At 38.7% G+C, this 14,652-nt stretch overlaps 1 protein-coding gene and 1 long non-coding RNA gene across 3 annotated transcripts in view; both read right to left on the bottom strand.

Moving 5' to 3' along the window:
* LOC117404139 (uncharacterized) overlaps nucleotides 1-1,462 on the bottom strand; it is a 428,486-nt gene extending 427,024 nt beyond the window's left edge. Inside the window, exon 1 of the mRNA XM_058987371.1 lies at nucleotides 1,366-1,462. Coding sequence (XP_058843354.1) covers nucleotides 1,366-1,377 — 12 coding nt within the window. The 5' untranslated portion in view covers nucleotides 1,378-1,462. The remainder of the gene's footprint in view (nucleotides 1-1,365) is intronic.
* A 7,458-nt stretch (nucleotides 1,463-8,920) lies between these two features.
* On the bottom strand, nucleotides 8,921-14,066 carry LOC131697560 (uncharacterized). 2 transcript variants are annotated; one of them, XR_009307379.1, is made up of 5 exons: nucleotides 13,914-14,066; nucleotides 13,697-13,817; nucleotides 11,139-11,190; nucleotides 10,378-10,461; nucleotides 8,921-9,430 (listed from the first exon to the last, which is right to left on the bottom strand). It is a non-coding gene; the product is annotated as an uncharacterized LOC131697560 (long non-coding RNA). The 2 variants fall into 2 exon arrangements; XR_009307381.1 differs by lacking the exon at nucleotides 11,139-11,190.
* Nucleotides 14,067-14,652: the final 586 nt, after the last annotated feature.

Genomic DNA, 14,652 nt, shown 5'->3' with positions numbered 1-14,652 from the left:
TTTTACTGTGGCTACTATAATGTACTGTATTCTACAGTGAATTTCTATTGAATATTTAGAATATTTAGAATTGAAACCTGCTGAAATAAATCAGGTGTAATCTGAGTAGAAGATAGCTTGTCCAACTGAACCTATTAACAGTATCTGAGGTGTTAAATAGGTTTATTTCCCATAGATAATATTTCCATATACTCTGGATCATTAATCAGCTAGGAAAATTATACAAGCTTCATTTCACTCTCCAAAACTCCTAGTGTGCTCTGTGTTCTGAAATGACACAAGCAGGGCTTTCTATGCACTGATACTGAACCAACAAGCCATCCCCCACAACCAACAGAGGACCACATGGAAGGAACAACTGCTGTACCAGATTAACTGTGCAGCCATCTACCTGTGCATGCACACCACACTGTGTTTACTACAGTGGTACACCTTGCTAAACACCTAACCCAATATACGATAGCCTGTCCCCCTGTAACACCAGTAGCCCATCAAGACAAGGAAAAGGACACAAACAGCATGAAATAGTGACAAAATACAAAACTAATCGGGCAATAAGCGTCTGAAGGTAAGAATGAATTATCAATGTATAAAGCCATATGTGCAAGTCCTGTTTTTGAAACAGACAGAAATGTGTTAGATGTTTCGTACAGGCAGTGATAATAGTAACAGTAGCCTTCTCTTTCTCTAGCTACTGTTATGGCCACAAGTTTTGCATCACCCTATAGAATGTATTCATTTTGCTTCATAAGTTGAATGAAACCTGCTACTTAATGATACGTTAACATATTGAATTACATACAGCTTTGTAGTTTTCCATATACTTAACGGAAAACTGACAAAAATGTAAAAATGTGACATTTTAAAATCTAACATGAAATACTGTGCTACTATTATGGATTCCGGTAGACTTTTGCAATATAATTTTGTAGTTTCTTTAATTACATGATGTTAAAATAAATGATCTATATTATTTTCTTGATCCTAAAATTCTAGGTGATGCAAAACATTTGGCCATAGCTGTAGATACTGCTTGGAGGAGTCTGATACTTTGACACTTGAAGCCTCAGCTCTAAACCTCATTTAAGCCACTTGAGATGTAACTTGAGATGACAAGTACTGTAGTCTATCATATGTGATTTTTGCAAATATTGGTAAAAAAAGAAATCCCATCCTTTGTAAATAAAGACGCTTCATTCTTTATGGGGAGTCACAGCTTGGCAGCTGTGTGCCTCAAATTTCTTAGTTGTATTTACTTAACTGACTAACCCATGTTGTTTGTGCGTAACTGACAAACAGATCAGATATCCTCAGTGAAGTGTAAATGGCACACTTTATTTAAAAAAAAAAACTGCAGTGACTAACCTTAAGGGACATGGCAAGTGATCAGAGATGTTTCTGTTGCAAGAAAATAGAAGTCCAAGTTCTTTACCAAAAGCACAGCTACTATTTTGTCCCCTTCCACACTATCTCCTCTTTGAGCTTGTATATTGAGCCACTGGCCTCCTTCCCTCGTGCAGACGCCACTCCCACAGATGTATTACAACACCACGGCAACTGTAACCGTAGCTACTGCTATACTTCCTGCTCAGGTCATTCAGAGAATGCCTCATGCCACCAATTGGCCTGTTACACATGCCTAAAGACGGTATGCTGCCTCGAGTTCCTTGGTGTAAAAGAGGAAGCTGGCTCACTGTGGGATCAGAGGACGCTCACTGAACCTTCAGATCTCCTGAGCTGTGTGGGGAATTGCTGCGCTGAGGGGAAAAAATTATTGGATATTCCAAACTGGGGAGAAAATCAGGCATACAAAAATTGGGCACACTAAATTCTTGAAAAAAAAAGTATAATAAAATTAGGACAATATTATTCTTAGCACAGACTTTCTCCCTCTCAAAACTAATGGTCCACCTGCCAATGATGAGCTCTCTTCGTCTTATATTACCTGTACTATAGCCAAGCACTAAAATTCTATATTGGCTAATAAAATTGTTTTATCCAATTTGGAGGGAATTTCTCAAATGACTCCATTGTGGTTCTTTCTTGTGTCTGGTGATTGCAATAAAATTTAACAAGGTAATAGGGTCGTTATTCAGTAAACGGCCAGCATCTAGCGGTGTCCTCCAATAGACCAGGACAAACAGACTGCACATCATAACTGCATCATAAATGCAAAATGAGATTATTTTAGCTCTAATTTCACTGTAATTGCACCCATCTTATTACGTTTGCCAGGCCTTTCTCGTGTTCTGCTGTTAACTAACAATGCTTAGCCATACTTTTGTTTGTCTTATTTTGCCTTACTTTTAGAGCAGAATACTCCAGTGAATTTGTATAAGTGAATTTGCTACATGTTCAGTTTTTCAATTGCAATTGCAGTTGACACATGCAATACCCTTATACTAATAAAGAGTACTAATAGGAGTGTAATGGTTCGTTGTGCATTGATGAAGTGTGATAGTTTCTTTGCATGATATATCAAATTGTAATAGAGTTGTGTAGCGTGATACAGGACCAAAAGCACTACAGAGCTACTTTTAGTCCACAAAATGTTTTTTTAAGAATTAATGTGGTTTATAGTTGGTATACATAGATAATCTCTTCATGTAATATCGCCATATATTATACAAATAGTCCATCATTAATGATCAGTTGATCATTACTGTGGTAACTTTGACCATTTTTACTGGTCAATAGTCAACAACTCTTCAAGTTTAGCTAATTCTGTGAGTCCAGTGGCCTATGACAAAAACTCTACACCATGTCCAGTCCAAAGCTTGACCTCCATTTGACATATGCATAAGATCATGGAAATAGATATTATTATTTATTTCTTAGCAGACACCCTTATCCAGGGCGACTTACAATTGTTACAAGTTATTACATTATTTTTACATAGAATTACATTTTTTTTTTTTTTAACACATTATTTTTACATACAATTACCCATTTATACAGTTGGGTTTTTACTGGAGCAATCTAGGTAAAGTACCTTGATCAAGGGTACAGCAGCAATGTCCCCCACCTGGGCTTGAACCCACAACCCTCCTGTCAAGAGTCCAGAGCCCTAACCACTACTCCACACTTCTGCCCTATGGGCAACATAGATAATACATTGTATCTGTTCAAGAGGTAGATAAATACATGGCATTACAGAACAACTCTTTTGGACAGGCTGGCTGGAAGAATGATGGTTTATTGGGTTTATTTCAATGATACCACCTCAATGATACCGAACCAAACATGGATAATTAATCCATAAGTTTCATTTCTAGGTGTACCACTAAAACACTTAAGAACCGGTTGCTTTGGCTGATTAAAGGAAATGATTGATCATAAAAATGAGTGTTGAAAAAATAAATAAGAGAATGAATCCTTAAAAGTGAACCAGTGCTGTGTGGGGTGTCTCTTATTGAATGAGAGGTGTCACCTCAAGCAATTTGGGCAAGAAAACCGAGATCAAGTGTTACCCAGTTTCAAAAACCTACTGAACTCACTTCAATCACATTCTGTGTTTTTTTTTTGTTTGTTTTTTTTTACATTCTTAAAACGCTATAGTAGAAATTTGTCAGAAAAAGAACCACTGTCTCTGCATCCTCAGGAATAAGACACGCCTCTATTAAGACCACACTTTGATGTTCCCTTGACTGGTCTTAATATTGAGCTTCTGCTGTGTTGTGGTTTTATTTTTGTAATAAGTCTGAGTGAATGTGCTTTGATACGAGCTAATCTTCACTTCTAGTTGGCATATACAATGTTAGATCAGTCAAAGTGTATTTATATCAAAGCACCACCACCATCTAGTGCACAGCAGGGTATTGCAGATAAAACCAAAGGAAACTTGATCCAAGAGACAGATCACTAGATGGCGCTGGCTCTTACTTCTATAAAGACACTGATCTAGCCTATGTTACATATGACTGTGGCAAGGAACTACAACTGGAGAGCAGCCCCTGAACTCCTTAACACAGACTTAGCAAAAAAAAATAAAAAAAAAACACACTGGTGCCACTGCAAGAAGCAGCACAATAATGAGAACCTACGTACTCTTTAACTGACCCCTATGAAGGGAGAAATACATAGAAACCTTCACAGAGTCTTTAAAAGGTGTGTGTTTTTCTGTTTTCTTCTTTAAAAAACAGGAGGTACTTTAAGACTGTTGACGTCTATAGTTTAAAATGTTTAAATAATACTTCCGGTTGTGGACGGAGAGTCAAAACTTTTCCTTGTTTAATGAAAAAATTAATGGTCATCCCAGGTATAGCCCTGGTTGCTGCGTTTGTTTTTTACACGGTACTGTAAAGGGCAGAAATGTCCTGTTGAGATGAATACGCTGCATGACTATCAAAAAACTGACTTCAAAGGAGACCAAATAATAGTACAGATGGCAAGAGTGCTCTCAGCCTGCATAATGTACCACTGTGTGAAACGGGCTAGAGGACTGAATCAAAGAGGGCATTTCAATGAGAAAACAAAACAGGGCAGCGCTTGAAAAAGGCTGCTCTACATTCATCCAACTGCTTTATAAAGATCTCAATTTTACAGTGAGATACAGGAGGGATGGTGCAAACCTGAATTTACAAAAAAAAAAAAAAATAGAAAAGGTTATATACAGTACTGTATGCGGAATAAAACCTGTCTACAAGTTACAAGAGCATACACCTTTGAAATACAGTTACATAAATAATGTTAATGAGTTTATGAGGGAAGTCACAACTATCCACAATACAGTGAACACTTGTTTTTCATATCCTAAACGTATTGGATACACCTAAAGCTATACTCCCATTACAGAGCAGACAAGGTCATTACAACCTGGCTGGAAATGTGTAGCGAAGCTAGTAAACTGCAGTCAAAGCATAGCAAAGTGTAGTGTGCAGGGAGACTGGACAAACCAGGCTGGTTGAGTTCAATTCCAAACCCCTAGGATTCAGCAGTCGAGAGAGACATTACAAATATGATACGCCTTTCTCCAAGTAACCATATTGGCTACATTGTATATGTCAACAGTAGTGAAATCATTTTTGCTCCTTTGAGTCCTCACGTTTTCAGTTTGTGGATACGCATGTACAGCCCCAAAGAAGTCTGGTCGCTTCCATAAGTAAGAGTCGTGTGCTTCTCCCACTGTAAAGTAAAGTTGAAGTGCGGTCAAGGGTGCAGCTTCCTGCAGCACAGCAATCAGAACATGCAGATAGCTAGAACGAGTGAAGGCATGCATGCATTTCAGATATTGTATTTGAGATTGCAAACAGATATGTTTTTACATTTAGAATGAATCCCCAGTGAGACTTACCCTTCAATACATCGGTTCATAAATCTGGAAACACACCTGATTAGTAGTGGGATTTCAGTGGTTTGGAAGTAATATTACTCAATCGATCATTCTGAAAAATACCATTGAAATATCATTATATGCAAAACAACAGAGTTGTTGAATTACCCACTAGAAACCGATTTCAGGACATATTTATTCTTTTTAATTCATCTGTTTTTAAATGCATTACCAAAGTGACTTCCCTCAAACAACTCGTGGAAGCCTAAAAAACGGCATCATTATTTTACTGGGTCAAAGAAATGAAACATGCAGAAACACGCAGATCAGACTTGGAACCATTGATGGAATAACAAGAACAGGAAACAACGTAGTGTCTGAGATTCCACCGTTTCAACACAATCGTGCATTGTATTGTATTTAAAATAGGTCGCTGACAGCATAGTCCCGTGCACAATATGAATAGCACAATTAAATGGATACTTCAAAGCACTTTTGAAGCACTACATTGAAGTGGTTTGTATAAGATCTGGGTGTGCTGCTATTAAGGGTGCATTTAAAAATATTCAGGATGCTTTGATGGCATAATCAAGTGGCCATGGCTACTATCATTTATGCACAATTAAACACCTTATCGAATAAGGTAGCTTTAAGGGTTTTTTATCGTTGGATTGCAGAATATCACACTGTTGTGGGGTGGACTGCTAATGAAAGAAGGGAAAATATAGACACCTTTCAGTTTCAAAGCATGGCTTAGAAAGACAAGGTCAAGCATGATTGAAGCTAAAATTGCATATTAAATGACATACAGTGAATCTTTCTGAATACTAATCAGTGTCACGGTAGTTGTGTAAGATTTATGCTGACTAGCCTGCACCTTTGCTGCTTAAAAGTAGCACCAAAAACCTTGAAGGACTGAAACCTGATTAATTCACCAAGTAAAGCCAACCTTGAAAGTGTCCCAAAGAACTCCAACTCCCAGGTGCCTTTGAAACTCCCTTACATTCCACTTACTAAGTGTTTGCATCTTGTGTGATTTTGAGTTCTTATAGTTTTCTATCAGTCTACCTGGCACTGAACTTGCTTGAAAATGCCTGAACAGCCTTCCTCATACCATTCAAATCATGTGACAATCACTCAATGGTGACATTGTCACATGATTTGAATGGAATGAGGAAGGCTGTTCAGAGCTGGCACCGATCACTCTCCAGACAAGCTGCAAGCCTTTCAAAGCCAGGTATAAGCAGTTTTACAGCTCAATGGTAACATATTAGAGCAACAGAACCCATAAGCACCGAGAATGATTGCAAACACCATACAAGAGTAAGGGGGTTCGAAAAAGCAATTCAAATGACATTGGAAAGGACATACTCTTTAACCAAGCATGTGAGATGTAAAGCTCTCAGTCTATAAACTGCCTGTGCTCAGCCTCTGTATGTTGAAGTAAACACTGAACATCATGGACGCTTGTGCAACACTGAACATCACACCGTCTCCAGGTCATTTCTAATGAAAGAGTAGGTGTGTTCACTTGAGTTCAGAGCAGCTCCTCCATTCTGCTTTGTAAGCTCTAGTACCTTCAATCATTTTAGTATTTTAATAAACTTTTAATGATCCTTTTAATAGTCTTGCTTGTTCTTGCTGAGAACTGTACTGTTTTATGCATGTATTGTGCTAATAACGTTCTATGGCTGACTCTGTACTCAAGATATGCTGGCAGCTCTTCATGGTTGTGTTTATAGTACATTGAATGTTATGGGAATGGGAATCAGGAGAGCTAATTGAAAGGTCAGCACAACCCGTTGCTGCCTGTTACTTCTTCTCAGCCAATATAGTGCCTGAGGATTACGCAAGGGAAAGAGTTAAAGAAATAAAAAGGTGAATTAGCGAGCATGGCAGTGAAGCTCAGGTACCCACAGGAAACATCAGGATAGAGAGACAGACCCCAGCTGCCCGACTTCCCAAGGAGAACAGGTAATATCTATTATCTTTGACTCTTACGGCTTAATATAGTGCTGCTACTGTATTAGGAGTTAAGTAATACTACTTTTGTTGTTGACTACGATTGGGTTGGTGTCTGATTAGTCCTAATACCTACCGGGCATGTTTTTAATACACATTGATGAGGCTTGATATCTCACAAGTTACCTGCCACAGACATAAAAAACATAGGCTAGATCAGCCAACGCACTTTTATAGAAGTAGAGCAAGTAACCTTTAGTTTTGCTTGTTGTGCACTAGAGGTGCTGCAGGCACTTATTAATAGAAAGACACTTTGGCTGATCTAGCCTACATTCCAGATGTCTATGGCAGGCAACTAGAACTGAAGAACAGTTCCTGAGCTCAAAGTCAAAGCTCCTTAACACAGATATATCAAAATTATACAAATATAATACAAATTTGAGTGATTGCAATAAGAACCACTGAGAATAATTGCAACCATCATGTACTGGGACGGGAACAGAAAACAAAGAAAATGTCAAAGCCTTTCAGTGCCGCATTCAATACAACGCTATGCCCCCTGGTGTGCTATAATTGCCATGTTACATTGTTCTATTCATATAGTTATTCCAGGCTAGACAAAGTGTTAGCGTTCATTTAAAACATTTATTGAACGCGTAACGGTCACACGATGTAAATGCTGTTACATCACAACTGCAATGTAGCTTAAGATCTCAACCTCCTGGAGCATCTCAGTCTCTAGCATGAGAGGCAGGATGCCAATTGATGACATCCCCTGTGGAAGAGAACCTGCTCGCAGAGGTGGAGCAGGGGAGGGGGTGGATATACAAAGTAAGCAGTTCTGTTAAAATCTCCTGGAGTTAGTTCCGATTGGATAGTCTGATATGTCATATACATTTCATATCATCTTGTATATCCTATCCTGTTATATTCAACAAGGTGCTAGAAGGGCTTGAAAATATGTTGATCCATTCAGTCATGGAATATGTTTCTGTCGTTCTCCTCAAACCATCCACAATTCTGGCACTGTGGATGGGTGCATTAGCATCTTGAAAGTAGCCATAGCCGTCAAGATACAGCATTGTTGGGTGGACTTGATCTGCCACAATGCATAAGTAAACAAAGGCATTCATTCAGCCATCCAGAGTAATCTAGGGACCCAGGGAGAACATACCCCAGAGCAGGGTGGTCATCGCTGTAAATGTAGCAGACCTAGATGGAGAACCATTGTACAATTCATTTTGTGTACTATGTGAAGTAATGCCAAAGCTCCAGCACATACAATGAATGGATCACAAGTAGTTCAATTTCTTGGCCAGCTCTTCAGATGTTAGTGGAGCATGTGCTAGCTGTGTCTGTGAGCAACGCTCCAATGGAAAGAGTGCTGTCCATGGTGAAGAATATGGACAGACGAGAGAAAGAGGATGAGAGCTGACCATGCCAAGGCTGAACGTTTTGCTAAAGTCTGCTTTAAGAAATCATGCAGCGAGTTCCATGAATTTATCTGTGGAAGAACGGTCCTGTTGGAGGGGCAACAAAAAAAAGACACCTTTCAAACAAGTACTCCAGTCACTTATACATACTGCAGGTCAGCAGGCAAGAATAAAAACTAGTATTTAACATTATTTTTGTTAAGCTGTGTATTTACCCTCACAAACCTTATTAAGGAACATTCTGTTGCGCCTGTCCATACTTTAGAGGACCAAAAGGTGGCAACGCTAGGGCAATGCCAAATCCTACCAGGTAGACAGGTCCTAATAAAGTGGCCACACAGTGTTGTACAGTATTTATGTTATTGTAAGCTCCTGCTAGGACAATCTTTGAGCAGTGGCTTGGCATGATATTGACAGGCATGACTGGGAGTGTTGAATTGGTGGAGTGGAGTCTACCCAACTGCCATGAGCAAGAGGTTTATTACTCCTCCTGATGGGATTAGCCACACCTGCCAGTTCTCAACATCGATGAGGGATAAATGTCAACAAATCCACCCTCTGCTCTGAGAAATGTTTTGACTTTGTAATTTGCAAAGATTTATTTTTCCGTTTGAACAAGAATCTGACACGCTCCCGAAATGAGTATGATTTTATTTTCATATGCTGAAGTGGATCAGAAAACGTTTTACTGTGGAACGCAAAACAATACAGCAATCCTGTCCCGCCAGGCAGCTCTTTGGGGTTGTGAAGTGGAAATGTGATTCTGAACACAGAGTAAGGAGAAAAACAAAAGCATCAAATTATTCAGAGATTACAAAACACACTATGCCTCTTGTTAGCCTGCAGCAATAGAATTTCAGACTGACATGAACTACTGTAATATAAGCCCTATTTTGAAAGACATGCAGAGGAATAAACATGTTATAGTCTAACACTAGCAAGAAAACACGTAGTTCTGTCTGAATCATTTCTGACTGGTTTTACACCAGTAAAATTATTGTATTGCTCCCTGAAAATCCTGAGCTGGACTTTGTACGTACCGGTATGCCTAATTATATAACTGTAAATGAATACTGTACTGCACTGTAAACATTCTGCCAGCAAACAAGCAAACAGCTTATCTATCTTATCCCTTCTGTACATGCTTTCAATGGCAGCAGCATGTTTCAACATGCAAATCAATGCATTGTACTATACACAATTCAGATAACATGGCGTTTTTAAACAGGTTTGTCACTAAGGTGACCCTTTTTCCCTTGAACAGGTCACTGTACTTTTGGAGGTGCCATGATGAGACATTCTAGACAATATGGCTTATTAAACAAAGGCTATGCCACTCCAGAGATCACTATTGCTAGATGAATAGAAGTTGCTTCAGATTACAACATCTTTTTTCAATGCTCCTTTTGTCATGACGTTAAGGTGCTATGAGTTCAAACTGCTCTTCATTCTAGTTGCCTGCCAACCAGAAAAACAAAAGGAAACTTAGTCCAAAGTGGCAGATCACTAGCTGGCACTCCCTGTTACTTTTATGAAGACACACTAGCTGTTCTGGCCAACATGAAATAAGTTAATGGGAGGCAGCTGGAACTGAAGCGCAGCTCCTCTCAGATGAAAGCTCCTTAGCACAGGCTTATGAAAGAAAACCCTGAACCACTCAGAATGCTTGCAAATAGAAAAAAGAAGAGAATTACATTTAAAAGTACTCACTTTTTAAATTACAATAAGGGTCAACATTCTGGCCAGGGTAAATTGGTCATTTTAATTCCTTCTTCTCTATGTATGGGGACATCTCTGTAAAACAAAGACATTTAATGATTGCAGTGGCTCTTAGCCATCCTGAACTATATCAAGTACCACAAACAGCTTTCCAGTCAATATTAATAAACATCCAGCAGGGGGGCACACTATTCATTTCCTGATTTGAGAACTGTACGGCTGTTGAAATAATATATTTCATCAGTCATTAAGGTCCCAATCCTAAATTGGATTTTTTCTTTAAAATTATAGTAAGTTGAACACAATCCTTGGCATACATGTGCCGTGGTGCTAACACTGGGTTTTGCCCCCTGCCCTGTTGTTACTGTCTGCCATCAATAATAAGGAATACCAGCTTGATTCAACAAGAATGAAACATAGTAAACATAGTCCTCAAATCAGGAAACTAATAGTGCCGAACTACTTCTGAACAGGTTCAGAACAAGCTATAACCTAATTAAAAGCTGCATCAAACCCAAACATCTTTAATCAAGCTCTAAAGACTAATCAGAAATTAGTTGAAAATACAGATTGTACAGATACTGTTGTACCAGACATATTAACCCAACTGTCTCTGGCTTCCATTCATGCCCATGAACATGATGGGTAATTCTGTTACAGGAGACCCCAGCCTGGCACTAGCAGGAATTATACTCAATTATACTTCTCATACTCATTCATATAGCAAGGAGTCTTTAAACAGTGATACTCACCTGATACTATACAGTATAGGGTGGTGATGTTCTAATCCCATACTGGCAAACGCTTTCATCAGGATAGAGAAACACACTGTGATTAATTGAGCCACTTATTAACGTTACTATTTAAAATATTTATTTAAAAAAATCTTAGGGCGTCAGGATTAAGATCTGCCACTGTGTAGGTTCGGTTGTAAAGGACAGGATCAATCAGGTTTCTACATTTGAGGGCAGCAGGGTTATGATCTGCCACTTTGTGGCTCATAAAAAAGACTCTGAGGTATTTAGATTTGGTATTAAGCTGTTACATTACCAGTGCAGTTAAAGAAACCTTATTACCTGCCACATTCATTGTACTTCCAGCCACATCTCATACTTCATATTTACTTCTTCCACTTCACACTACTATTTGTGTTCACGTATGCATTGCAGTACAGTGTTATCATGCTGTGTATATCATTCACATATGCATTGAAGTACAGTGTTATCATGCTGTGTATGTCATTCACATATGCATTGAAGTACAGTGTTATCATGCTGTGTATGTCATTCACATATGCATTGAAGTACAGTGTTATCATGCTGTGTATGTCATTCACATATGCATTGAAGTACAGTGTTATCATGCTGTGTATGTCATTCACATATGCATTGCAGTACAGTGTTATCATGCTGTGTATATCATTCACATATGCATTGCAGTATAGTGTTATCATGCTGTGTATGTCATTCACATATGCATTGCAGTACAGTGTTATCATGCTGTGTATATCATTCACATATGCATTGCAGTACAGTGTTATCATGCTGTGTATATCATTCACATATGCATTGCAGTACAGTGTTATCATGCTGTGTATATCATTCACATATGCATTGCAGTACAGTGTTATCATGCTGTGTATATCATTCACATATGCATTGCAGTACAGTGTTATCATGCTGTGTATGTCATTCACATATGCATTGCAGTACAGTGTTATCATGCTGTGTATATTATTCACATATGCATTGCAGTACAGTGTTATCATGCTGTGTATGTCATTCACATATGCATTGCAGTACAGTGTTATCATGCTGTGTATATTATTCACATATGCATTGCAGTACAGTGTTATCATGCTGTGTATGTCATTCACATATGCATTGCAGTACAGTGTTATCATGCTGTGTATATTATTCACATATGCATTGCAGTACAGTGTTATCATGCTGTGTATGTCATTCACATATGCATTGCAGTACAGTGTTATCATGCTGTGTATATCATTCCCTTACATTATGCTTGGGATGCTGTTTTGTTTTTGTTTTGTTTTTCTGTTTCTTTTTTTCATATCAAATCAGTATCTCAAAATTCTTCATAGGAAACTGAATAACGGACAACTAATAACTGGTATTTCAGCTCATTTCAATAAAGCAAAACATTTTTATATTTCTGGAAAATAATTCGCTCTTTCAAATTACTTTTTCAATATCATTATTATTAATGTAGCTTCACACAGTGTTAACCTTTAATGAATTGCACAAATGTATTATATTTAGATTTTCTTCTGTTTTTTATATTAGCTTTTTTAAACTGAATTCTAAACTCTTTTTTTATTTCTATACACAGTATTTTTTATGAAAGGCGCTATATAATACTATCTTTATTTTTTATATAGCGCCTTTCATAGTACACCACCATCACAAAGCACAGGTAGGCTGTGAACTGTGCATTATATGCAGAGTCACTTATAATAGGACATTGATTTAACATCTCATCCGCAAGATGAAGCACAAGGAGTGACTTGCCCAGGGTCACACAGTGAGTCAGTCAGTGGCAGAGGTGGGATTTGAACCGGTGATCTTCTGGTTACAAGCCCTGGACTTTAACCACTGGACCACACAATCAATAAGTATTGATTGATTGATTTTACTAGGTAGCAATTCATTTATTTACCAGTAACTTGAAAACTAAGCTAAAATGAGCTGCAACAGCAAACTTCCTGTATAGGCAGTTGGATTCCTTATAAATTGGATACTTCAGCTGCAGGGAGTTAGAACTGTAATGCCTGATTTAGACCACAAGGTGGCAGCATCATACAGTCTTTTGAACTGATCCCAGCTCAAAGGTATCAGGAAGCACTACAGTTATTGGTTATGTAATACTATGGCACAGAGCCTGCTACAATGTTATAGGTTGTTAGTTGAATGCTTCTCCCAATTGATGTTTGTCGCATCCATATTCCGTTCGTTTCTAAAACAAACAACTAGCACTATTCCAGATCTAACTGTAGCACTCCCCCCACCGCCACTCAGCTCACATTCTCCTGTGCATGGGAGCCTCATGTTTAATGCACCATTGGCATTTCAACACTTCTGATACAAGGTTTGGTAGCTTGATACCAGCACCCCAGCCTAGCCCCCATTCTCTGCAACACACAAAGACCAGGTGTGTCCCCTCCAAGGCTTCTCACCCCTCTCCATCCACATCCCCTTATTTGATCTCACTGCTGTTCCTTGAAGAAGATCTGCCCTGGGTCCTGCCTACAAAGTAAGTACCTACAAATCCCACATCATATTACAGGTTTTACCACAAAGCCTCTTCATCCTCAACTCCAGATAATATATTCAGGGTTCTCTTCCAGCAGATCTTCTTTTGGTCTGTCCTCATTTTCAGTCAGTTTACCAGGATGTACAAGGGTGTGTTGAGTTCTGTGGAGACAAACATTTATTTAATCCTCTTCCATCATTATTCAAAATTTGGCACCTACAGTCCATCCCAGCCCAGATATTGTATTCCTACAGTACCTGGAAGCCCATTGTGCAGCTGCATTGCTTTCCAGCACACGAAAAAGACAGCAGTCACTGCCTCTCCGGCTGATAACTGACAAAGCTGAGCCCAGTAATATCAAGTCTCTTCTGCTCCACATTGGAAAACATTCATCTTTAAGTGAATTTAATCTGAGAATGTACCAGTTAAATAGATAGCTACTGATCCTCAAATAATAATGGTTACATTTTAATCTATATGTGGCAGGGTAGCATCACTTGCAAGGCTTGTTACTGTCAGGGAGAGAGACTCAGACACAAGAAGTTGCAGTTTAAGCACTATTGCACACTTTAATTAAACACAAAAAAACCCAGCCCCACTGCTTTTTCCCTTTTTATACACCTGTGTCTGGAGCAGAATTAATTATCAGTTAATCCATTATGGCCCCAGCCACATTCCCACATGTGTTCTGGCAGGGAGAAATTTAACCCCCTCCCTGCCAACCCAATATTCCCCATACACACCCACAAATTACACAGGCAGGGCTTCCACCCTGCCACACCATAGTACAATGGTTTTGAACCCCGGTCCTCAGGGACCCCTGTGTCTTCTGGTTTGCATTCCAACTGAGCTCTCAATTACTTAACTAAATCCTCAATTGAACTAATAATTAGCTTAATTGACCTTTTTAATTGTTCTCAGCTCCTAAACAGTTGGAGATTTCAACTTAACTATAAAATGTTAGAAATAACTTGAAATCTCCAACTGTTTAGGAGC

The sequence above is a fragment of the Acipenser ruthenus genome, chromosome 2, assembly GCF_902713425.1.
Source record: "Acipenser ruthenus chromosome 2, fAciRut3.2 maternal haplotype, whole genome shotgun sequence".
Lineage (NCBI taxonomy): Eukaryota > Metazoa > Chordata > Actinopteri > Acipenseriformes > Acipenseridae > Acipenser > Acipenser ruthenus.
This window is presented reverse-complemented; position numbering and strand designations above follow the sequence as displayed.